The following is a 23660-nucleotide window of genomic DNA, read 5'->3' as shown; positions in this document are numbered from 1 at the left end:
AGAAGAAAAATTACCTGGCAGATCAAGAGAAGGAAAACCCACACAGAGAGCATTGTACCCCCCCTTCCTCGTGGAAGCACCAGGAATTAAAGTTAAGCTTTAGTAGTCACTGTTGGTAAAAATCTCACTCCCATGACCCTAATTCCCCGCATTTTGAGGGCCAGGGCGATGCTACTCCTCTCTGTGATTCCCTCTTCCCAAGGAGCCCATTTCCCTGCGAGCATCCCCAGTGTGGCTACGAGCACAGCATGCCCTGCATCCTGCCTGCCTCCATCCCACTGGGAGCTTCCCTTTGGGAACACAGTGCTGGCAACCCCGTCCTGAGGGTGCCACCCAGCCCTGGGACAGGGTTTGTAGGTCACTGTGTGCACAGGAAGCCAGGCTGACCTCAAGGGCAACCTCAGAACGTCAGTGATTCAAGCTTGAAAAACCCTTTTCCCCCCTCTTTGGAACTCACAGACTCCCCCCGTGGTGGTGATGAGAGATCAGAATGTGGGCCACTGAGTCCTGTTCCCTCTGCTGAGCGACCACAAAGGGGAGGGGATGAAGAATCCTTGTGTGTGACAAAGTCCAGCAATAAATCAGGCAAAGATCTAACAGTTCATTTTATACAAGCCATCAGAGTTATGCCTGTGAAATTACTCAGGCTGAAACATCTCACTTCAAAAGTCTGGGTGAAAACAAGTGCTCCTGACAGCTGATTTATAACACAACACTGATATACCAGGGTTATAATCAAAGGTCTGTTTGGTTCCCCAGGCTCCTGTGTGTGTTTTACCAGGTCCCACCGCTCACACATAAACCTAGAGCCAAACCTGAAACCCTTTTCCCCTGCACAGCAAAGACAAGGCTGTTTCTAATATGGTCCAAAGATACAAAATCTTCCTGGGGAAAATATCAGCTATCCTGGGCAAGCCAGTCATAACATTGCAGCCATGGAAGGAATGGGCAGAGGGCTGGAAAACTGATTCTGTGCAACCTGAACCTCATCTCAGAGGGCTTGGGCAGGACTGGGGAAATGCACAGGCCCTTCACAGGGGAAATGTTATTTGTTCCACGCCCCTTCATGACCCAGGTGATCAAAAGTAACTGCAACAGCTGATTTTCAAGGTCTTTCTCAAAACCACGGAGCCTCCCAAGGAACAGGACCTTGACTACAGCAAGTTGTAATCAATGAGTTGACTCAGGGCTGGGCTGGAGTCTGACCCAGGCAAAGGACTCCGAGTTAGGAGAACCTTCAGAAATATGATGGGGGAGAAATATGAGGGAGGGAAGTCAGACAGAGAAATAAAAGGCAGAGGACAAAGCCAGTGCAGTGCACGCCCAGCACCGGGGACACCACGGCCAGAGCCCTCTGCTCGCTCCTCACCTTGGAGTTCTTGGCCCCACTGCGGCCTGACTGGGAGGAGCAGCTCCGCTGGACACCCTGCTCCGGCGTGGACGGGGATTTGTCTGAGGAGTGGTCGGAGCCCTTCTCCACCATGGCGTCCCCCGGGGCGTCCTGCGGCGTGGGCGAGCGGGAGCGTTTGCGCAGGATCGGGGAGCAGGCAGGCGTGCTGCGGTTGGAGTTACTGGCAGTACTGCAGGGGGGAAAGGAAGGGGAAAGAACAGCAGGGTTAGCCATCTTCAGACTGAAAGCAGCTGCACCCCGAGCTGTGCGGCACCCACAGACCTCCCCACGGCACAGCAGGCAGAGCTGCTTCCTGAACACACACACCCACTGCCCCCAGTGAATTCGGGCAGTTCTCATTTACCAGAGGCAGAGGAACTGCTGGCAGTGCCTCTCTCCACCCACCCTTCAATCCCTCAGACCACAGAGCAATGCCCACGAGAACAAACCCGTTGACTCCTGTGGGCTCCCAGAGTTTCAAATGATGATCTGAGCTTGGAAAAACTAAACGTGGGCTCAAGAATGAGGGAGGTGGCAGCGAGTTCTCAGTACAGCCTCACTCTGCCCCTCCTTCATTAGTGCAGCTCTTCTCAACACGATGCACGAAAATGTGGTCAGACCTTTCAGAAAACACCCCATCAAAGAGCATCAGAAACGTGGGTGCTCTGGGAGGGCAGTCATGATGACATTCAACGCAGCATTTCCTGTACAGAACCATCCTTTCCCACACCAGTTAGAGCTGGGCATGAAAAACGTTTGCTATGACCTAAAAGCCTTTGTGATTAAAAAAAAAAAATTAAGTTCCTCTTTCACAAAGGGAAAAGCAAGGCCTTTCAGAGTTTTATAGAAATTATGAGGGGAATGGAACTTCTCATCCTCTTTCCTCAGCAAATGTCCCAGCACCTCAATCAGCAAGCCAGTAACGTAATTATTAATACAGAACAGGAAAACTCAGATTTCCTCACTGCTCCTTCTCTTTTGATGCCTCTCCTTCCTAACAGACTCTTCAAAATACCACATGCTACACCCATTTTTCCCTCCGTCACTCATTTCCTTCAGGAGTCAAATCTATTTCTGAGCAGTCCAGACATCCTCAAGGCTTTTCCAGCTGGTCCTGCTCAAGTCAGCAGGTTACAGAGGAGCCTGGGCTGCTCCAAGGATTGGATCTGTGCTAACTTCTTCAGTACCCTGGTATCTCCTGAGCAACGCCAAACAGGCCACATCTGACAGCAGAGGCAACAGGAAAAGGATGGAGGAATTACAACTGCAAGGGACTGAATTAAAGAAGTTGGTACAATCAGACTCTTAAGGGCTAGAATTTAAGCCAAACTATCCAGCAATCACAATGACGCACAGCAAGGTACTCCAAATGGATCGTTTCCTCCCTGAAAAGCTACAAGAGTTGAACACATGCCTAAGGTTTCATTAATTCCCAGATAGAAATCATATCCATCTCTTCTTACCTCTGAAGATGCCAAAACCATTTTACAAGCATTAAGTTAGATACGAGCAGACAACGTAACACCCTCCTCCAGCAGTTATCAGGTTTGGGTTGGTTTGATCTTGGATGAATTGGCCTCGTAAATTACCCTTTATTTGCTCACTGCTTGTGTCAATGCACAAATGATGAAACTTTCCCTAAACAGTCACAGCCAAGCTGCTTATGCAAACAGGGCCAGAATCAGATTTCCTAGGAGCTGGCACGGGGCAGGAACAGCAGCACGGAGCTTCACAGGAGCCCCTGAGAAGATGCTGTCCCCAATATAAAGTGTGCAAGTTCATACAGATAATGAACAGCCTTGGGAAAATGGGTTTGCAAAATGCTCTGCAGGCAGGAAGCTGGATTAAATTAAACTCTGCTCTGTTACCTATTTCTACTCAATAGGATGAGAAATATAGATAGAGAACAATAAAACCTGTTCAAGTAACACCTAAACCCCAAGGCAGCTCCAGGGAAGACAGGCAGAGCAATTCCCCCTTGGCTGGGGTTCTTCACAAGGAGCAATGGCACATCCCCCAAGTGCCACGTTGTCCCAGCATCTTGTCCTGTGCCCTCCCTTTCCCTGGACAAGGCACAGGAATACTGAATGCTAAACCAGTGCAGTAATAACTGTAGCAAAATTCAAGATTTAATCCTTCCAAATAATAACTGATGCAGAAAACAAATCAAAAAATGATCTGGACCATTCTCCCAGCAGCACTGCCTGCAGCAGTTTAGGTATATCATGAAGTAAAATCATCAGGGATTTCTTAGTGTATTGAAATGTTAAAGAGCATCAGGCTCCTTCACAGACTTTCAGCAGATCCAGTTAAAATGGGTGTTTCACCTTGTCTGTGCTCCTGTTGCTCCTTTTCCTGCTGAACTCAATGTTTAGCAGCCCAGCAGAGCTACATTAGTGACTCCAAGATCATCATCAGCAGTCCCAGAGATGGAAATTGGTTCTGAATTGCCATTTTTACAGCCTCTAGAAAACGCAGAGTTCTAGTTAAAACCTCTAAATTCTGAGGCTGTCCTGCTTGCCCACAGCGTGCTTGAGGCAACATAAGCTGGTTTATGTGAGAGGTCCCCAAAAACACAAGGCAAGAATTTGAAGCCACTGTCCCTGACTAGCACATCACTGGGCTAAATTTCTTTGAACAGATGGACTAATTTTTCCTCTACAGCTCTACAAAACCTGAGTTTACCACACACAACCTCAGTCTCATTTTCGGTTCGTGCCAGTTCACAGTTTCACTCTGAGCTTAGAGCAGCTCAGTAAAGGCCAAGTCAAATTCAGCCCAGGCTCTGTTTGCTTTCAGTCTGCAGTTGTGAGAATTTGCTGCTGCTCAATTAAAGCACAGAACGAGCAGCTCAAAGCCAGGGTACAGCTGCCATCACCTGCAGGTGAAACTCAGGATGAAAATGCTTGAAAGTTTGGTGCTATTTTAGTCTTTTCATGGTCTTACAAAGCTCCTCAAGGTGGGTTTCTCGGTCACAGCCCCAGCGCTGCAGCTGCACAGGAGCAGCATCAGCACTGACTTGCTCAGAGCTGGCAATTTTATGTTTGCCCAGGCTCAGCTCACGCTGCCATAGCCACACTTTTTGGTGCCAGCTCTGCCAAGCACAACCTCGGGCAGATTCTGTCTTCTAAGCTCATTTTTTTTAGTTTGAAAAACTAAATCCATCCACATATATCGTGTTAGGTGTGTGTGGACTGTCACCTTCGCAGGGACGGGGGGAAAGCAACATCCAGGGCTCCTTCTTTGGCTCTCCCTGAAGTCAGTGGCACAAATACCAAACCCAGGAGGGCTGAATTCCCCTCCTACTCTCTGATGACTGGGAAAAGCTGAATTTTTCTCACATGAAGGACTCCACAGGCAGAGAAAATGAAGAGTCTGTTAATTCAACTCTATGACAGCGAGGATGGGGACAGCAAGCACAGGGCTGCCCCTGCCCCGAGCCCCTCAAAACTCTCCCTGCTCCTGCTCATTCCCTGGAGCTTGAATCCAGCCCAAGGCACAGCCATGACGAACGCTTTCTGCAGTTGCCATGGCGACCAAGGCCTGCAATTGAACCAGGAATCAACGCCTGAAATGCCAAAACGGCTTGACCCACTTTGAAAAAAAATAATTGTAATAAATAATGCTTTAGAGACCTAATTGCCCAGAGCACATTCAGGGCCTCACATCCCCCTGCAGAGTGGCCTTCAGTAGATGAGACAGATTAAGTGAGGGACAGAACACAAACAAGCCCACCTAGCAGCAGCCCCTTTGCTCCGAGGTGAAAACCTTGCAGGGAGCATTTGAAAGCACAGAAGGCTGTGTGTGTCTCCTTGGTTTATGCCCTTGCTGTCCCTAAAGGAAAAACCTCGTCCTATGGCTGGAAAAATACCATCAGCAAGCGTGGTGTGGTTGGGAAGGGGCCAAGCTCTGCTCAGACGTGGAGGAAAAGCATCAATATCCACAGCAGTGTAGTAAAGAATCTATGGGCTGCCAGTATCTTGAAGCTGGACAGGGTCTTTTTAGCAGAAATTGTAGTGATAGGACAAGGAATAATAGGTTCAAACTGAAATAGGGGAAATTTAGGTTGGATATATGGAAGGGATTGTTCCCTGTGAGGGTGGGGAGGCGCTGGCACAGGGTGCCAAGAGAGGCTTTGGCTGCCCCACCCCTGCAAGTGTCCAAGGATGGGGCTTGGAGCACCCTGGGATAATGGAAGGGGTCCCTGTCCATGGGACAGTTGATGTTTAAGGGCGTTTCCAACCCAAACCATTCTGGGATTCTACGAGCTTTCCTTCAGCTGGTGGCAAATGCACGGACAAGCCCCTGGGACACAAGGCAAGACACAGAAAGGCCAAATTTCCTCCTCAAACAGAGTGCTTCCTGTAGAGATCTGCACCAGCTGATGAACAGGACTTGACCAAGCAGTCACTTTTGGGAAAGGGATTCTACAAGTTAAGCTTGGTGTTCCTAAAACTACACAGGACCTCTCTGCAATGCTTTCACAGAGGACTCAACAAGAAACCTGACTTTGCTGCAGTCCGTTAAATGAATTCTGCATGAATGACACCCAAGCAGTCCTGAAGTGACACAAAAGTCTGTCCATCCCACCGGATCTGAAATCGCCACCCTGCTGCCACTGCAGCACAGACATCCCTGGCATTAACACAAGTAAGCTGCAGCAGTTCTTTCCCAAATCACAGGTGCCCCAGGAGCCAGCAGCCACCTCCAGAAGGGCGTTGACACAGCACCTGTGACACAGATTAACGCAGCAAATCCCTTTGAGTCTGCCACTTGCAGGATGTGGATTAGAATTCAGCCAGAAGTAGGAAGAGGACCAAAGAATTTTGCAACTAGAGCAGCTCAGCTAAACAAGCAGCAGCTTCAGGTACTCCCCACCTTCGCTGTGCTCACCACCAGCTTCTCAGGGGGCAGAAAAACACCCGTGACACCATTCCCTGAACTGCATTTCTCAACCCTTCCGACTTCCCCAAGGAAGTCCTGATTTGGAAAGCCTAAAGGCCTCCAAGTCTTCCCCAGTTCTCAGAAGAATTTGGTTTCCAAGAGTCATCCGGCAATTACTCACACCTCCCTGCAGCACCAACCTGATAACGAGCTCTACCAGGCCCAAAATTGGGGTTTGTTCTGCAATTTGAGCTTAATTCTGAAAGTGCTGAGCAATATGTCCCCAAACCAGCAAAGATGCACATACTGAAGCACACATTTAACTCTCTCTGTCTGGAATCTATGGGCTGTGCAAAGTCAAGCCCGTGCCTACACTTTCCTAGACAAGGAGATCCTTGAGTGCAACACAGAACTGTGCTGATAGCCTGGAAAAGAGCAGAAAGGTCAAGAAGGCACCTCAGGCCTGGCTGTAGCACTAAAAAGAGTTAATTCTCCTCAGAAACAGCTATTAGAGGGGTTAATTAGACGCCTACAAAGATACTTTTCTGCCATACTGTCTGACATCAGTGGAAAAAGAGGAGATTCAGAAGCTCATTATGCAGTCTCCCAAACAGCAAGCAGATGGTAACAACTTTTGATCACCAACCTACACTCCCGTCAAATTGATAATCCAAGAATGAAAACCTCCATGGATCCTGGAGCAATTCCCCGGGCCTGCCATTGCTCAACAAGCAATAACAGAATGTTGTATTTCTATTACATCTCCCAGAAAGAGAGACAAAAGAGAAAGCAATAAGTCAAAAAAGCAACGACACCTGCAGGGCTGTGCAGAAACCAAGGAGTGTTTCATGACAAGTGCTTTGAAAAGAATCATAAAAATAGTCTGCCTTCTGCATGTTTTTTAGCAGAAAAGTCCAGCCTTGTTTAAGATTTACTCAGTCTATTTTGATATTTTGCAGAATGCTGTCCTCCCATGACATCCAATCACATGTTTGCATATTCATGAAATAAAATTAATGCAATTATTATGCCTCAGAGGATTAGCAAATCACTGCAAGCATCAGGAAGGAATTTGCCTTCTGCCCACAGCCAGCAGTGCGAGGTTGGGTAGATGCATTATTAACCATGCCATTGTCCCCGTGGGTCACCCGATCCTGGTTACCACTGGAGACAGACCCATGGACAAACGGCCTCATCTCTCACAGAAGCTCCCCCTGGGCTGGCTTTGAAGCAACCTCTCCCTTCTTGCTTGGAGTGACTTTAAAAATCCCAAGAAAAAGTTGGAAAATGTTTCTGAAATTAAACAAGGCAGATCTTAGTAATAAAGTCCAATAATGCACCAGTCACGACTTGGAAAGGATCATCAATGTGCAGAGAACCACCACGGGTTATAAATCACACCCTAAACCCCTCCCTCAGCCACAAATTACTATCATTCCATCTGCTCCAAAGGAAGGCAAGCCACATAAAATGAAGTATGATGGGAAATACAAAGAAATCTGGGAAGCAAGAAAGGGGAAGTAGCACAAAGTCAGAATTTTGCATCCCTCTGGAGGTGACAGACACAGCCCCACCACAGTTACCTGCAGGTCACCCACTCTACAGCTGTACTTCCCAAGGAGGAGCAGATCCAGGCTTTGTTTTCCTCCCCTCCCCACCACCAAGTCAACAGCTCTTGTAATTAACAGCAAGAGCTGCAATATCTGATGCTTCCATCAACATCTCTGAGCCTGGAACTTGGGGCGGAACAGAGCTCACAAGCCTTGTTTAAAAAATAAACGTAACAACAACAGACACTGTTGAACCACCTTTGATGTGAGAGAAGTTTTGAAAACCTGACGGCTCGAAGGATAAAAATAAAAATTAAAATAAATCTGAGCCAGTTTATTTTCATCCTCGTCGTTTCCAAGCTAACATCAGAACCTTTCAGTGGTTTGGGGATGCAATGTTGCTGTCATTATGTTCTTTATTTCAAGGGAGAGGGAGATAAAGCAATAGAGCTGGTGATAAACACCCAGGCCCATTTTTGGGTGGGGATGTAGGTGTGATACAACTCCCAGATTCCCTCCAGAAGAGCTCAGGCACTTTTTCCCTGCTGCCCATCTCCGGCTGTAACTCCAGCAAGGCTTTATGGCCTTTATCCCTGGCACAGTGCTGTCCCCCTGAGCACACCCAGCCCCGTGGCAGGGGTTTCACAAACCCCAGATGAAAGCGTGCCTGGGGAGGGCTCCGAGCACACCTCGCAGCGCCGGCGCGGGGGCAGGCAGGGATATTGTTCATCTCAGGAGCAGGAGACAAAGCTGGAGCTCTGCATCTTCCCACTCACTCCCACGGCTTGTCAGCAGCAGCCTTCACAAGTTAATGGAAGATGTTGTGATCTTCAAAGCTGGGATCAAAGCGATTTCCTTTGTTCAGCCCTTGAGGTTTCCTCCCTTTACCTTTCTGAAAATAACAACGCAACAATTTCACGCCCCTCAGGCTGATATCCTCCGTGCATCCCCCCTGCTTTGCTCCATCCCTGCAGCAGCACTGGCCAGCTCCGAGCTAAAAACAGAGAGGGTCAGACCCCCTCAGTGCAAGAGTCACAAACTGCCCTTTGTCCTGAGTACCTGGCTCAAGCTCGTCCCCCCTCTTTTAACAGATTCTCTCTTGCTTCATCCAGCTGGTTGTCAGAGCCACGAGCAGCTGGGGGCTTCTCCAAGAGAACGTTGGGGATTCCAAGTTGTTGCACTGCTGTAAAATATATCCCTAAGATTTGACCTGAAGTTTCCATCCTACTGAGTCAAAATCACAAGCTCCATCCTAAATCTCCCAGCTTCTCCTGCAGATGCATGTGATTTAATGAAGCAAGGGAACGGGAATATATTATCTTTTCTGAACCAGCATGTTTCCATGATGCACAGGACAATGCCAGTCACCAGTAATCTAAGAAAAAGCAATTTTTTAGGGCCTTCAGCAGATTCTCCCTGCCTATGAACACACACAGTGCAACGAATCCTCACTTCCTCCTGTTCTCCCCTGCCAAAAAATATTAAAAAAAAAAAAAAAAAAGCCACCTGTATAGACTCTGGAGCACAGCCTGAAAAAGCGGCACAAACCAAATCCTGCCTCTCCCCATCAGTGCAAATACACAAACACCGGGAGAGGAAGGCAGAGAGGAACCACGAGCCCTTTCAGAGGCAAGGGAGCACATGGGCAAACAAATCCAACCATATTCCTGCAGCAGCGCCGTGACGCATCCAACTTCGACCCCCTCCTGCCTCCCTCTTTCCCTGGACCCAGATGTTAAGGCAGGAATAACTGTCCCCGTGGGAATGGGGGATGGGGGACACAGCAGGGCGTGAAGGGAAAACGAGGAGGGGTGAGGGGAATAAAAGCTGAGGGGGGGGAGGGGGGGGGAAGAAAAATAAAGAAAAAACGAACCCAAACAAAAAAAAAACCCAATCAGATTTGCCCATTGTTTTGAACAATCGAAAAGGCTGTTTTAGCAATTCCGCCCTGCAGGAGAGGCAAGGCACGTGCGTGGGGGAGAACAAGGGGGGGGGGGGGGAAAATAAATAAATTAAATTAAACAAGGGATCAGCCCGTGGAAAGGAAGAGAAACGAAGCATCTCTGCACCATGATGTCACCGTCTGCTTTCGAGTCCCCCGAACGGAGGGGGAAAGCGGCGCCGGCAGCAGCGGCAGCAGCAGCAACCAACATGGACTCCAGCTTTAATCCGCCCGGAGAGCGCCCGTGTGCGGGATGGAGCAGCCACCCCGCGGGTGCCACACGTGCGCGACAGCGAGCGGGCACAGCCCCGGCGGCGCGGCGACCAGCGCGGCACTAACCTGGCAGCCATCGGCGAGCGTGGAGCGGCGCGGGGCGGCTAGGAATTCATTCGGGATGGCTCGCGGGTCATTCATTCATGCACTCGTGCGCGGCGGGCGGCGAGCCGGCAGGCTACTCACCTCCTGCACCATGGCACGGCCCTTCCCCGGCGTTTTCAGGGCCGGCCGCGGCGCCGTGCGGGCACTGCCCAGCGCGCTGCCCCGGCCATGCCCGTCCCCCCCCGGTGCCGCTGGGCCGGCAGCGCTCGCAGCCGCTCCGGCGCGGCCGCGCACACGCCTGCGCAGCGCTTTACATAATGCACCCACCGCCTCCCTGCTGCCCGCCCCGCTCGCATCTCCCCCGGGAAAGCCGCGGGGAAGGGGAGCCCGAGCGCTGCTCGAGGAGTCGGGACGAGCGCTGCGAGGTACCATCCGACAGGTTGGAAACGTTGTGTTCGCCCTCCCCTGCGCGCACGCGATGCCCCCGGAGGAAGTTTCAAAGCGTGCCAGCAAGAAGGGCCAGGAAAATTAAACCCTAATTAAGCGGCCGCGTGGATTAGCTGAACTGAATTAAACAACGCTCATTCGGAGTTAAGGTGACCTCAACTCAATTCAGCTGGCTCCGTCTAGGAAGCTAATTTGCTTTTTTTTTTTTTTTTTTTTTGCCGTGCTTATCCATGTGTAAACAGGCCTGGGGTTTTTAAAGAAACATTATCGAGCAAAGTTTACAGCTAGGCAGCAGCATCAGTACGTGGTGTGCTTTTGGGGACACTGTATCCCTCCAAACCTGCTCCTGGACATCTTTATTCCAGAATAAGGAGAAGGATTTCAATCCCTCTCAATACCATAAATAGGGGACAATAAGTCCCTCTCAGTACAATAAAAATTAGACAGGCTGAAGGATGATAAGGAAGGGAGACCAAAACCATCACCTAGCTTTCACTTTTCCTTCCAGTCTATGAAATCAGGCCTTGTGTGTGCAAGGAAACAGTGTAGAACTGAACTGGAGCTGTACTAACACCCCTGATTTGAGCACAAGTGTCCACGCATGGAATTACACTGAACTATTTGATTCTGGATGCCGTGAATGACCCCCTCAGGGACACACTGCTCCCCACCGATAACACAAGGAGCTGTTCCTTAAGTGCTCTAAATACTCATCACTCTGCCCTTTGCCTGCTTTTGTTTCATTTTGCCCCTTCCCTACCCAGGGTTGAGCATTTTCCCTTCTCTTTACAATCAGCCCCAGCTTTCAGTGCTAATTCCCAGAAGAGCATCTTCCCAAAAGGCTGATTATCCATCATCTCACCACAATCAAAATCAGCGGGAGCAGGAGGTGCTCCAGCAGGCTCAGGCCGGTGCAATTCAAAGGCTGGACAGGATTTTAAACTGAAAACACCACCAGCATACACACCATTGTCTGGACACTACAACAGTACCACCACCTTCATACTACTCAGAGAATACCCCTAGTAGCACATGAATTCCCTGTTTGTGTGCCACTGTTCTAATAAATTCATTGCATCCATCAGCCTGATGTCAATTTTGTTGTTTCAAATGCTTCCCAAAGTTTGGCAGCTGGAGAATTTACGAATTTATTTCAAGGAAATGACATGTAACAGGCAAATCCTCCCATTCCCGGTGCCCAACTGTAACAGAACCTCACATCCAAGGGTGGTGTCATTCCCACCGGAACACCATGTCTGGGATTGTATCCAGGTTCAACGAGTGGATCATGTGGATAAACTCAGATAAGTGCAACCAGCACTAAAGGCAGTGGCACTGAATCCCTTCCAACACAGCCTGGAGGCCAAGGAATGCCAAGATTTAGATGCTCACCTGGAATCCAGGTTTGATCCCACTGGCTATCAGCTGAAAGTGCTGAAAGCTGAAGCTGGACGAATCCTGGCTAGACAAGAGAAACCTATTTTGGGAGGCAAACAAAACTAACCACTGTAACTAATTCAAGGCTCAATTATCCATCTGTGGCAAACATTATTATGCAAGGGTTTGTGTTCTCCCAAGCACTGTTCTGTACCTCGAACCAGAATCAATTCAAGCCTCACACTTTGCATTCAGCAGGACTTGGAATGAGATATCTGAATGGTCCCATTTTGTTTTACAGCCTATGGATATTTCAGTGCTTTTTTCTCTTCCAGAGAGAGAGTGAGAGAATAGTTAAAACCATAATTCTTAGCCTCTACAAATTCTGATATATTTAGTTTGAGCAAGCTGCTATTTTTCAATAGTCACAAGAGTTATACCGACCCAAATGCTGTGATAAATTCGATATAATGGCTACTTCAGATCCGGAACACACAAAGGCTCAAAGCAGGTCATGGAGTGGCAGGATAGACATGAGGTTAAGCCTAACCCACCCTTCAGACTGTCAGGAGAGAAGATGAATCAAATAAAAGTCCTGCTTCCAAAAGCACTGTAAGAGCAGTAGTAAAAATTCAAGACTTACTTAGAGAAAAGCTTCTTAGGCTTATCTGGCATGGCATGCAAGGGGCAAAGTTATGGGGAATTTGGAAAACCACACCACCTCAAATGCTTCACAAACTTCATCAGATCTGCAAAGTTTCACCCCAAACTCTTGGAAGGGCAAATACTTGTTACTTTTCTGCAGCACCAGCCCTGGCACTGAAGACAGCTTGTGTCATGTTGATAAAAGTTAGATAATACTGCACTGAGAGAGGATCTTTAGGGCCTTTAAGGAAGCTCTTCTGGACATAAAGCTGCAAGATCCTGTCTTGCTCAAGAGCTGCAAGAATGCATTTTATGTCGGCTGGGTTATCTTGCACGGGCCTGGTGTTCAAGACAAGAGATAAGGACTTTATTTCATGTGTGGAGGACAATGTGAGGGTCTGCAAGCTGAGCGTGACATGGTCACACACCTCGGCCTGGACACCACAGCTCTACCAAGCCCTACAGGAGGACCAGGGTCACATCTGGGGATCCCTCCCTCCAAGGATGCTCCAATTTTGGGCTGTCAGGCTCTTCAGTGTCCAGGCAGGCAGCACCTTCACCTCGCCCGAAGTGCACCTTCCGTGCCTGCAGGGCTGTGCTGCTGCCCTGTAACACAAGCACTCTCATGCATATTGCATCTCCCAGCCCCGAGGAAATGAGGCACTGTCCGAGTAATTAAAGCCCGGGGCTGACGACAGATCCGTGGGACACAGAGCAGGGCCTGAATGTCCAGGCCCGCAGAGCATGAGGTGGGGGTGGGATCAGCTCTCCAGCCAGCCAGAGCAATCCTACCCTCCCTGTAAGCCACACCGGCGATGCAGAACAAAAAGAAGCCTTTAAAAGTCTGTCTGCAAAATGTCAGGCAACAATGAGCACCTGGACTGGAAAACACGTAGGGTTTCTCCTTTCCCCCCATAATTCTTTGTCCAACTTTAATACGATCTGTTTAGAAAACTGAAAGCCATTAGGGCAGCTATTCCCCAACATCTCTGCTTGTCAGCTGAGTTCAGGACAGAACCAGGGGGACACATGTTCACTGTATTTCCAGCCTTGTCTTTGAAAAAGACACATCAGAAATGTCAAGAAACCGTGTCCTGAGGGAAAACTCAGTGCTACAACCTCAAGATGTGCGAGCAGGATTAGCATTAGTAGGTAACTGGGTAGTAATTAGTATTTTGCACATGTTTAATTTGGGGTTTGCTCACACCTTGCACCTGTAGGTGCTTTTCTGCTATTCACCCTCTTCAGGAATGAAGGGATGGACTCCTGACTGCACAGCACGGGACAGGGTGAGTTCTCTGACTGGGATATTGGTCCTGTTTGATAACTCCTGCTCAGCCCATGGGTGCTACTCCTCAAAGCCCACAGGATTCCCATCCTGTTAAGCAACAAGAAGCACTTTTCCTTTTCCCTTGTGGAAAATGGGCTCCTAGACAGGTACCAGACCAAGCAAAACTCTTTCTGAGCTGACAATGGCATTTTCATAGAGTCCATGGATTTCTACAGCAGTGGGGGCTGGAGGAGGCACGGAATCATGTGCTCACAGGCATGGGGAGGAAGAGGGGGAGGAGGAGAACAAGGGGAGAGAGAACAAAGTGTCAACATCTTAACTGGGACACACAAAGAGCCAGTTCTTACTAAGAACTTAATCCAGGATTAACAAGAGGTCAGCTACCTCTGCAAGGAGACTGCACTAAAAGCAGCTAATTAGCTCTCCTTAATTGCACAAAAGGAACCACACAGAATTAAAGACATTCACCAGCAGCAGGTCCCACCTCACCCAGGAAACACAGCCCTACCTGTTGTCCCCAACACCACGGTCAGACAATCAGCAAGTGGAGAGCCAGGAGCAGGAGAGGTGCGGTGATGGACGGGAGGGAAAAAGGCTGTGGGGAGATTCAGCATCAACAAGTGCTGGAGTGGGAGCTGGAGCCTCCATCAGCCAGCACAGGCATTTGTAGCATGGCCAGGATCTGTCTAGACGGTTTCCTCATCAGCCACTGCCATGAACTGCCCCAAATCCCTGAGGAAACCACAGCTCTCACTTTCACAGTGATATCCATGAGGATGTTCAGCACAGTTCTGGCCTTCCTTAAATCAGTGTGATCTCTGAAAATGAGCAGGAAGAGTAGCACAAGGGGAACCGGTTCTACCCTGTAGGTTGAGGCGAACAGAATCCCATCCCAACATGGACAGGCACTGCAGGATAAACGTCAGGATGAATGGAGAGCACACAGCATCACGGACAGGTAGCAGATCCCACCTGGAAGCTGCCAGTTTGGAGTGATGCAGTGGGAAAGGCTGGCTGAGCTGCCCACCCACGAATCCCCTGTCTGGAATTTCTAATCATGTATTACAAAGACACACATCTGAAGTTCCCTGTCAGCTTCCCCTTGGTACTAAATCCATCTCTTTTTTTCCTGCAGAGCCATTCCATGTTCTGTTCTCCTGCACTGGTGCATAGCTTACCCCAGAAGCCCTTGCTCTGCACTGACAGATAATGGATCCAGCAGTCGGTGCACTTGAAAATGAAGATTAACAGGCACATCAATAACGCCAACAGATGTCTCTGAGATGGAGCACTAATAAAAGGAATTCCTGCATTTATTTGGGTTATAGCACTGTGCTGAGGGCTGGGGAGATCAGGCAGACACGAGCCTGAGTGCATCCCAGCAGGATCAGCTCCCAGCTTGAGGGAGGATGAAGGGAAAAGCAAAACAGGTTGACCAGGGAAGGCTGCCCTACACACAAAGAAAAATAACAGAAACAGGAGCTCACGCTAATTACAGGTCCCTGTGAAATCATTACAGTAGTGCCTCCATTATTTATCCTTCTTTTCTTCCCTCAGGACAGAGTTAAATGTCATGCCACTGTACTTCCAGTGACATTGCAGGGAGAGCCACCAGGGGACAAACAGCACCAAAATTGCACCTCAAACCCAACACAAACAAAGGAGTTCTTGGGATGCTGCTGGGAATATGACACAGCCACCCCCTCTCTGCTCCCAGCAACTGAGCAGCAACCCTCAGTTGTGCTGTTCCCATGCAGGCTCAGCACAAAGGGAGAGTTCCCTGACATCTGGCTAAAGCTTCAATAGCTGCCATTGGGGAGAGCAGAATGAGCAGCAGCAGAGCCGTGCCAGGGGCTGCTGCAGCGGCCTCCTGGTACAGACAGGCCCCACTCCACCACCCACCACCCCTCCGCTCCCTATTCCCTGCTGTCCTGAGCTGGAATGGCTCAGATCTTATTCATAAAGAGAAGGAAAAGTGTCCTAAAAGGGCCCAGGGTCCAGTCTCTTTCTCCAGCACTGGCTGGTGCAGTGTGTGCTCCTGCATTGCGTTATTCTGTTATGGCTATTCCAGCTTCTCCATTCCTCCCAACTGTTCCAATCCATTTATCCCAAACCCAGCCTCCTGCAGCCTTCTCCAAAGCACTGCCCCAGTCTCTACCTTCAGACTTGCCCTGTGCCTCCCCCGATTTCCAATCACAATCCAATTGGATTCATCCCCACTCCCACTGACTTCCCTAACTTTGCTTGGCCCTTTCTTCCAGATTCCTGAAATCTGCTGGGCTCACCCCGAAACTCACCAAAACCACTACAGAGCCGCTCAGCGCAGCCCCTGCTCCCATGCAGACAGAATACTTCTCCACCTTAAGTCTTCCCCAGCTTTTCCCCCCACATCCCTTCCGCCCCGACTGAGATTCCCCCATCCCACTGCATCCCCATCCCAGCTGCGGCAGGGCATCCTTTTTCCTGAGGAACTGCCTGACCTCCCAGCGCGCACACACACACACACAAAGGAACCTGCGTGCACAGGAAGGAGTCCCCCGCCTGCCTGGGAGATGAAAAACGAGGAGCTAAAGGATCCCATCGCCACCTGTTAGCACATCGCCCTTCCCGGGAGGCGGCTGCCGCTCTTCCCCGCTCCGCTGCGAGCTCCCCGCAGCCGGCAGCGATTCTGCCGGGGGCCACACCATGGAACCACGCAGGAACCTCGCTGCTGCTCCGAGGCATTTCACGGCCGCCGAAGGAGTTGACAAAAAGATTCCCCGCTCTGATAACGGCTTGGCATGGCTGGAACAAAGCCGCCTTTGCAGTGCGCTGCCCGGCGCTGGCATCCGAGCTGGCTGCTGCCCACTGGGGAGAAAAGCTCCCGCTGTCGCTTTAAGGATGTCCCACATCACCCGGTTAACCCTGGCTGCTCCTCGCTGCCGGCACCGAGGAGAAATTCCAGGATTTCTGCTCTTCTCCTGCTCTTACCCATCTGTTCTGCCGCCCTGGTACAGCTTCTCTGCGCTGCTGCACAGCCCTGGCATCCCAAGCAGAGCTTTATTAAATATTCTGAGCTGCTGCACAGCCCTGGCATCCCAAGCAGAGCTTTATTAAAATATCCCCGTCCTCCCCGCGGTGCAAACCACCAGGGAGCACTTCTGTGACGACAAAGGAGCAGAGCAGCCAGCGTGGACATAAACATCCCAATTACCTCGAAATTCCACTTCCTTGCTCCCACAAAGCTCTGACTCTTCACTCTGAGGGGCTGCACATCCTCCTAAACCTTACCAGACAACACAAACCATCGATTTCCCTGCTAGAACAGCAGGCAGAAACAGGAGGAGTATTTGCCTTCAACACTCGGGCATTTCCACGTACAAGCTCTGGGAAAGGCCATCTCCTGCACGGAGGTTATACAATGCAGAAGGTAACATCTTGAAAATGTACACAAACACACTTAAAAACCTGTCTTGGGAAAAATAAACAGAGGCTGTGCCTGATTCCCTTCTGGGAAAAGCAGGAACACAACCCTGCTGCTGTCCTCGGGTTTGTATCTGCTCCAGGCAGGTGTAACAGAGGAAACAAAGCCATGGCCAGCAATTTAAAGAATTTAGAAAGCAAGAAAGCAGCACAGATGGGCAGGGGAAGAGCACAGAGCAAATGAAAAATGTTCCTGCACCATGATATAGGAGCAGGGAGGACTGATGTGACTCGGAGCTGATCAATCCCGCCCCATGGAATGATGACATATTTGCTCTGTATGATCAGCTAATCCCGACCAGGAACACGTTAGAAGGGTGGCAAACAACCAGAAAGATTTTCTTACAGAGCAATGAGTTCAAAGGAAAGCAATAAAAACATCACAGCACTCATGAGGCTCGTTTATGAAAACAAACTTGAAGGGTAAACAAAGCGGAGCGGTCAACAAATATTTGAAGAATGTAAATATTGAAGAGAAAGAGAAGCTGTATTAAAAGATTTGAGGGTTTTTTTGAACAACGAGCAATGGGATTTTTGGGAAATAAATGAGGCTGAAGTCAAATCCTCACAGCCAGGAGCAGAAGTGGAATAAACTCGTTCACTCGTCATGTTCATAAACAGCAATAGGTAACTGTTAACAAAGACAAAACAGAATCACAGAACCACAGAATATCCTGAGTTGCAAGGGACCCACAAGGATTATTGGAGTCCAACTCCCTGTACAGGACACCCCACTGGCAGGAGCATGGATCAACACCTCAATAATATCACTTTTTTTTTTTTTCAGTCTCTAGTTCTGCTTTCCATAATTTTCTTTTTTTTTTTTTTTAAGAGGCAGCAGCCCAGTTTGCAGCAATGCAGGACTCTGAAGGTTTGCAATGATTGGTGTTACAGCTGTTCGAGTGTCACAATTTAAAAGGATTATTTTCACTTGATTTTTATCCCCAAAACTTCCAAGACACACACAGACATCCATGTGATTTTCAGTTCCACGTGGGAAACCTTGCAAAGCGACATCCAAATCATCCCGAGTTCTTAATCTGGGCTGTGATCCTTGAAAGAACAGATGTCCTCATGATAATTATGGCATCTCCAAACACGAGCGAGGCACAGGTTGTTTTGGGACAATTACAAGGATTCTGTTTGTGGCTCTGGGCAAGTCTCCTGTGAGAAGTGCAGGGGATGGGGCTGGATGTTTGCGTTTCTCATCCTGGCTCTTACTTCAGTAGAGTTTGCTCCTTTTAGAGAATTGTTTCAACTATAACAATTTTTTTCCTCTCCTAAGCCAAGCTTCCAGTAGGGAATTACTACACAGCTATTAATAAACACATTAAAAGGAAAACCACCTTTAATTGCCATGTGCCTCATCTGCAAACCAAGGCTAATTCCACTTCCTTTCTTCAACCCTTTGTCCATCTTGACTATTTAGGATGGAATCTCTTCCTCCACACTGGAGGTGGGGCATGAAAATCTCCCAGCACAGCAAATCTCTGTTTTCAAGAGCCTCTTTCACTGTAAAACAACACAATTTTAGAAACAGTTCTATTTCCCAGATCAGTTGTGCTATCAGCTGCCTTTAAAACAGAAAAGAATCCATGGGGAACTCATTCTTCCTGCTGGAAAAATAATACAGCAGGTATTTGAAGCAATGATGCAGCTTTAGTGCCCTGGAGCAGCCACTGAATATTGCTGAGGTTCTCTAAGCTCTGGCCTCCAGACACATCCTTCTTTCATGGCCTGCAGCTAAGCATGGGTTTGCCTCCCAAACCTCATTCCCAAAACGTGCATCAGGTTGAGGGGCAGTACAGCAGCACCACATCCCTCTGACAGCTCTGAAAAAGCCAAATTCCAGCTCTGAGGGCTGCACAGCCACAAGCCAATGTCATCATGAGCAAAGGGCACCTCTGTCACATCTCCAGAGCTGCTTTATTTCTGGTCCTGTGGGGTCAGACATACACCAAAATTACAGTTCTGCCTCTCTGGCAGCTCTCCGAAATCCCTCTGTCTCCAGTGCAAACCTTTTAATTCACAGCACTTCGAGTGTCCTCACTGCACCAGGGCTGAGACCTTGCAAATGCTTTCTGCCATCTCCTCCTGTCATTTACACACAGCTGGATTTGCTCCGTATTTCATTAAGGGAATGACTCTAATTAGAGAGAGCTGTTCTTGCACTGAAGATAAACAAGTCGTGTGTTCCCCCTCCAGCTAATTTGTTCTAATTTTACGTGCATATCTGGACATTTCTTCTGTTACCAAATCTTTGCTACTCCTCAAAATAACACCTCAAAATACATCTCCTCTTCCCCCGAAGTCTCCTTCATTCCACTCATTTTCTCCTCCATTTTTCCCCTTCCAATTCCAAGGCCTGAAATTAGCTGTGGTCCAAACCACATTCTTCCAAACCTGGCATTCCAAGTGGTTTGAAAATCATTCAAAATATAGACCCCAAATATATGTATCTGCCCCCAAAAAATCCACAAATTCCTCCTTCTCTGCTCCTCTGCCACATGCATGGAGTGGCTGTGACATTGTCAAAGGAGAGTGGCAGCATTTTGCATCTTTTTTTAGTTGGAAAAAAAAGCAGAGCATCTGCCCCCGGGTCACTTGGCTGTGACCACAGAGAGCATTCTGTCCTGGAAAAATGGTTCCAGGGGAATAAACCGCTGGAAAATGCAAAGTATAATCAACAGCACAGACCTAAATGTGGCCAAAAGGAAAACTTCAGGAAAGGAGAAGCTCAGGGAATATTCCAGCATCTTGTGTTCAGCACGTGGCTCTGCAAGGACACCCAGAAGGAAAATGAATACTGTGCAGCATTTTGGTTTTGGTGTCTCCATTTCCCGAGCTTGGATATTCTATCCTTGGATATATTATTGCAACTTCATATAATTTACTTCAACCTGGCTCAAAATCCTGAAATTAGTAGCTACCAGTCATAATAAGCATCAATTAAAATAATAATGGTGTCAAGATGCACTTTCTAAACCAGGCCTGAACTCAGAGACATTCAGGGGAGGGTTCAAGCAAAAACACAGCTCAATCAACCAAAGAAATACCTCGAGCTGGTTTAGAATAGAGAGGAATCTGCTTCCCAGAGGGAATTTCAGCTGGAGAAAGAAGAGGCCTGGACCAGGACACTGATTCTGGCAGGAAGCACCACAAGGGTTTTGATGGCAATGTTTGCCTCTCGAAGGCCTTGCCCCTGCCCACTTGCTGAGCAGAAATCAGGCAGAAATTTCAGCTATGTGAGCGCTTCCAACACAACTATCAACACACACAGGGTGAATCAGACACCTAAAAGCGTGGGACACTGTCCAACACCTCCTTCCAGCACTTGTCCCATGAAAATCTCTGCTCCAGGGAGAGGGAGGAGGAAGGGGAGACTGGTTTGTCTCATTTTGCAGGCAGGGAAAGCGGGGCAGAGGCAACACCAGGATACGAGCGGTCAGTGACAGATGCAGGCACAAACAAGGCCTCTCGTGACTCCCAGCTCCCACAGCCAGCACCTTCCTTCCCTTTGGAAGCGGCCAAACAGCACCCAGCAGCCTCAGCTCCACATTTTATCTCTTCTCCACTGAATTTTTCCCCCTTTCCAGGCTTTTTAGTGAGGAAAAGAATCTCTGGAGGAGCCTCACTGCTGCCTCATTCGCCTCAACTCAAGGCCCTGAGCGAGCAAAGGCTGCAGAATTCCAGAGCAATTCCAAGCAGTTTGCCCTTCACTTGACATTTATGAGACTGCTGAAGGACTGGAGACAGAGAGCAAGGTGATCCTGCCATCCGATAAGAGGGAAAGACAATTTCCCAGCAAAACAAACGATTAGGATTCAATTAGCCAAAATAATCTGCAGCCCAAGGAGAGATCTGGGGGAGAGATTGTGGGGGCTGGCAGCGAACTCTGCAAAGTGCAGCATCTTCATGGCCTACGTCAAAGAACTCCTCTGTGTCCTCAGAGAGGTTTCAATATGCACAAATATATTAGACAATAAATTTACAGATGTTTATCCAAATTTAAATCAAGCATTGATGCCAAAAGCCAACCACATAACAAACAAAATCATTAAAGGGATGCTTTTGCCAGTCTATTATCACACAGCAAACCCAGTATCAGACCAAGGCCTTCAAAAGGACTTGGTTTTATTTCAAATGGTCTCCTTCCACTGTAATTTCATACTTGCACTAAAATAAAAGCCGTACTTTGCACCCTGTTGCCACTGCAGGTATTAATCCAGCGTGGCACTGTGCAGCCCAGGACAAAAACTGGTGCTGGGCTGATCCTGGTTCTATTTTTGGCTCTCCTGGTTCCCACAAGTGCAGCATGGCCAAGGGGATTGCATGCAAGGCTTTTCCCTGACTTTAGTTCGCTCGGATTAGGCTCCTCACTGCTTCCTAGGCCTTCCCATTATGGAAAAGACCAGAAAAAATAACACAAAGGGCAGATAAATTAGCACAAAACCTGCTAATAACCCCTTAGTAACTGTGTGCCACAGAACCATCTACTAAATAAACCTGCCAACGCTGCTCCAAGTTGTTCTTCCAGTCACCTGGCACGACATCTTCCTGCTGAAAAAGGATAAAAGCTGTACTTTATGGACAAAATGTTCAGGATGTATGGCCAGTTCAGAACGTTCTGGATGCAGGGGAAGACGAGTGACCTATTAATGAGGTTTGCTCTTCCGACCGCACCGCCAGCAAACGGGAACATTCTGATTCCTCAGATCCATTTGCAGAATTCATAAGGAGCTAAGGCCTCTCCTTTCCCAAACACCAGAGCCATATTTATATGTATGTGGGTCATCTCTGATGGTGGTTTTTAGCAGAGGATTATCAGCATCTATTTCTTCCCCCTAAATAAAAGGCACAAATGAAGATGTAGACGCAGAAGACTCAATAAAGACAGAAAAGACTGAAAATGCAACATTTGAACCTGTAACGTGAAGGTCGAACAGCACAATGGGCACAGCAGCATAATTATGTAACTTTAACAGAACCGTTTTCCTAAGCTCCGCCAAAAAATGAGGAAGAATTGATTTGGAAATCCAATTTCATTTGGGATCATTTGCAGTGCCACAGAACGAAGTTCACTGTCACTGCACGCAGATGTTCTTTAAGTCTCCGCAGCTTCAATACAAAATTGGAAGTGATTTAAGCAGCTTCATCATTTCCCTGGGTAACCAAAGAGGCACGAATCCCAAACACCCACGTTTGTCACCTCTGTGTGTCACAGACTCGATGTCTGGAAGTGAGGACAGAACCATCCCTCCTGTCCCTGTCTCACCAACCTGTTATTTTACATCTCAAAGAAGTCGAAAAGCCTGGGTAGGACGAGTGTGACAGCTCAGGAACCCCTCCCTCCCCTCTTCCACGCCCTGAGACATCGATTTCCAGAGCCAGGGGAAGGGCAGGGGTCGCCAGCCTGGTCGGGGTACAAAGAGCCCCTGCAGCCGCAGCCTCCGGAACGCAGAACTGAAACTGCCTGAAGTCAATCTTCGCTGCTCCCTGACATCAAACAACTTCTAATTTTAGCTCTGCTGTTCTGTAACCCTACCTAGTTCCCATCCCACCCCCACAACTACATAATAGATCCTTCCCTCAGATAAGCAGGGTGTTGGAACATTGAGAGGTGTTGGTTTTTTTTTTTTTTTCCCTCACCCACAGGCACTAGCAGAAAAATGAATTACAGGTTTATTTTTAGTGGAGCCCTTGGCCCTTCTTTTCTCTGTAGGTTCCAGATCGCAGGTTCTGCAGCTCAGAACTATTCCAACCAACACAGCAGCACAAGCAATGCGGAAGGAACCACAAAGGAAGGAAAATCAGACCGAGCAGAGTTTTATGCAGTATCCCATTTATGGGACATCCAGTTCAGCTACCAGCTTGTTTTTGTCCCTGCAATGCTCTTCTGGTATTAGATTCTCATTTTTCATCAAAGATCTGAATTAGTTTCCATCTCTGCTGGATCATGGACTCCCCAAATCTCCCAAGAAGGAAGAGCAGGGCAAGCAGCACAGCCCGAGATGGAAGGGGAGGGAAAGCCTGCTGTGGTTTTGGGCTTTCTGAGATTTAAAGCTCGAGGCCTGGCTGATTCCAGTCCCCGAGGAGCTATGAGACAACAGCGATGTCAACCTGGAGGCAGAAGCTCTCTCTCACAACACCAGGTCGCAACATAAAGATGGCAACAGCATTAAAACATTCCCCCGTGCCACAAAAACAACCGATTAAACCAAGGCACCAGACCCCGACGAGACAAACTGCTGTTGTCATCTGTCCTGACAGCATCCTCGGGGGCTGCAGCATCCAGCATCACTCCTGCCACCGGGACGCCGTGCTGGAGCAGTGTGACGCTGGAGCAGTGTGACG

The 23660-nt window shown here is 48.7% G+C and overlaps 1 protein-coding gene across 10 annotated transcripts in view; it reads right to left on the bottom strand.

Annotated features, from left to right (window-relative positions):
• Positions 1 to 23660, bottom strand: part of GRAMD1B (GRAM domain containing 1B) — an 86262-nt gene that overhangs the window by 29372 nt on the left and 33230 nt on the right. For 6 of the 10 annotated variants that reach the window (XM_068994933.1, XM_068994931.1, XM_068994934.1 and 3 more), the window contains one exon: positions 1370 to 1580. In XM_068994933.1, the coding sequence (XP_068851034.1) occupies positions 1370 to 1580 (211 nt within the window). Of the gene's footprint in view, positions 1 to 1369; positions 1581 to 10105; positions 10269 to 16431; positions 16514 to 17037; positions 17057 to 22585; positions 22746 to 23660 lie in introns of those variants that run through there. The other 4 variants (XM_068994938.1, XM_068994941.1, XM_068994939.1 and 1 more) reach the window with 4 other exon arrangements.

The sequence above is a fragment of the Aphelocoma coerulescens genome, chromosome 24 (assembly GCF_041296385.1).
Source record: "Aphelocoma coerulescens isolate FSJ_1873_10779 chromosome 24, UR_Acoe_1.0, whole genome shotgun sequence".
NCBI lineage: Eukaryota > Metazoa > Chordata > Aves > Passeriformes > Corvidae > Aphelocoma > Aphelocoma coerulescens.
Note: the sequence above shows the minus strand (reverse complement) of the source record. Positions and strands in the feature narration are given on the sequence as shown.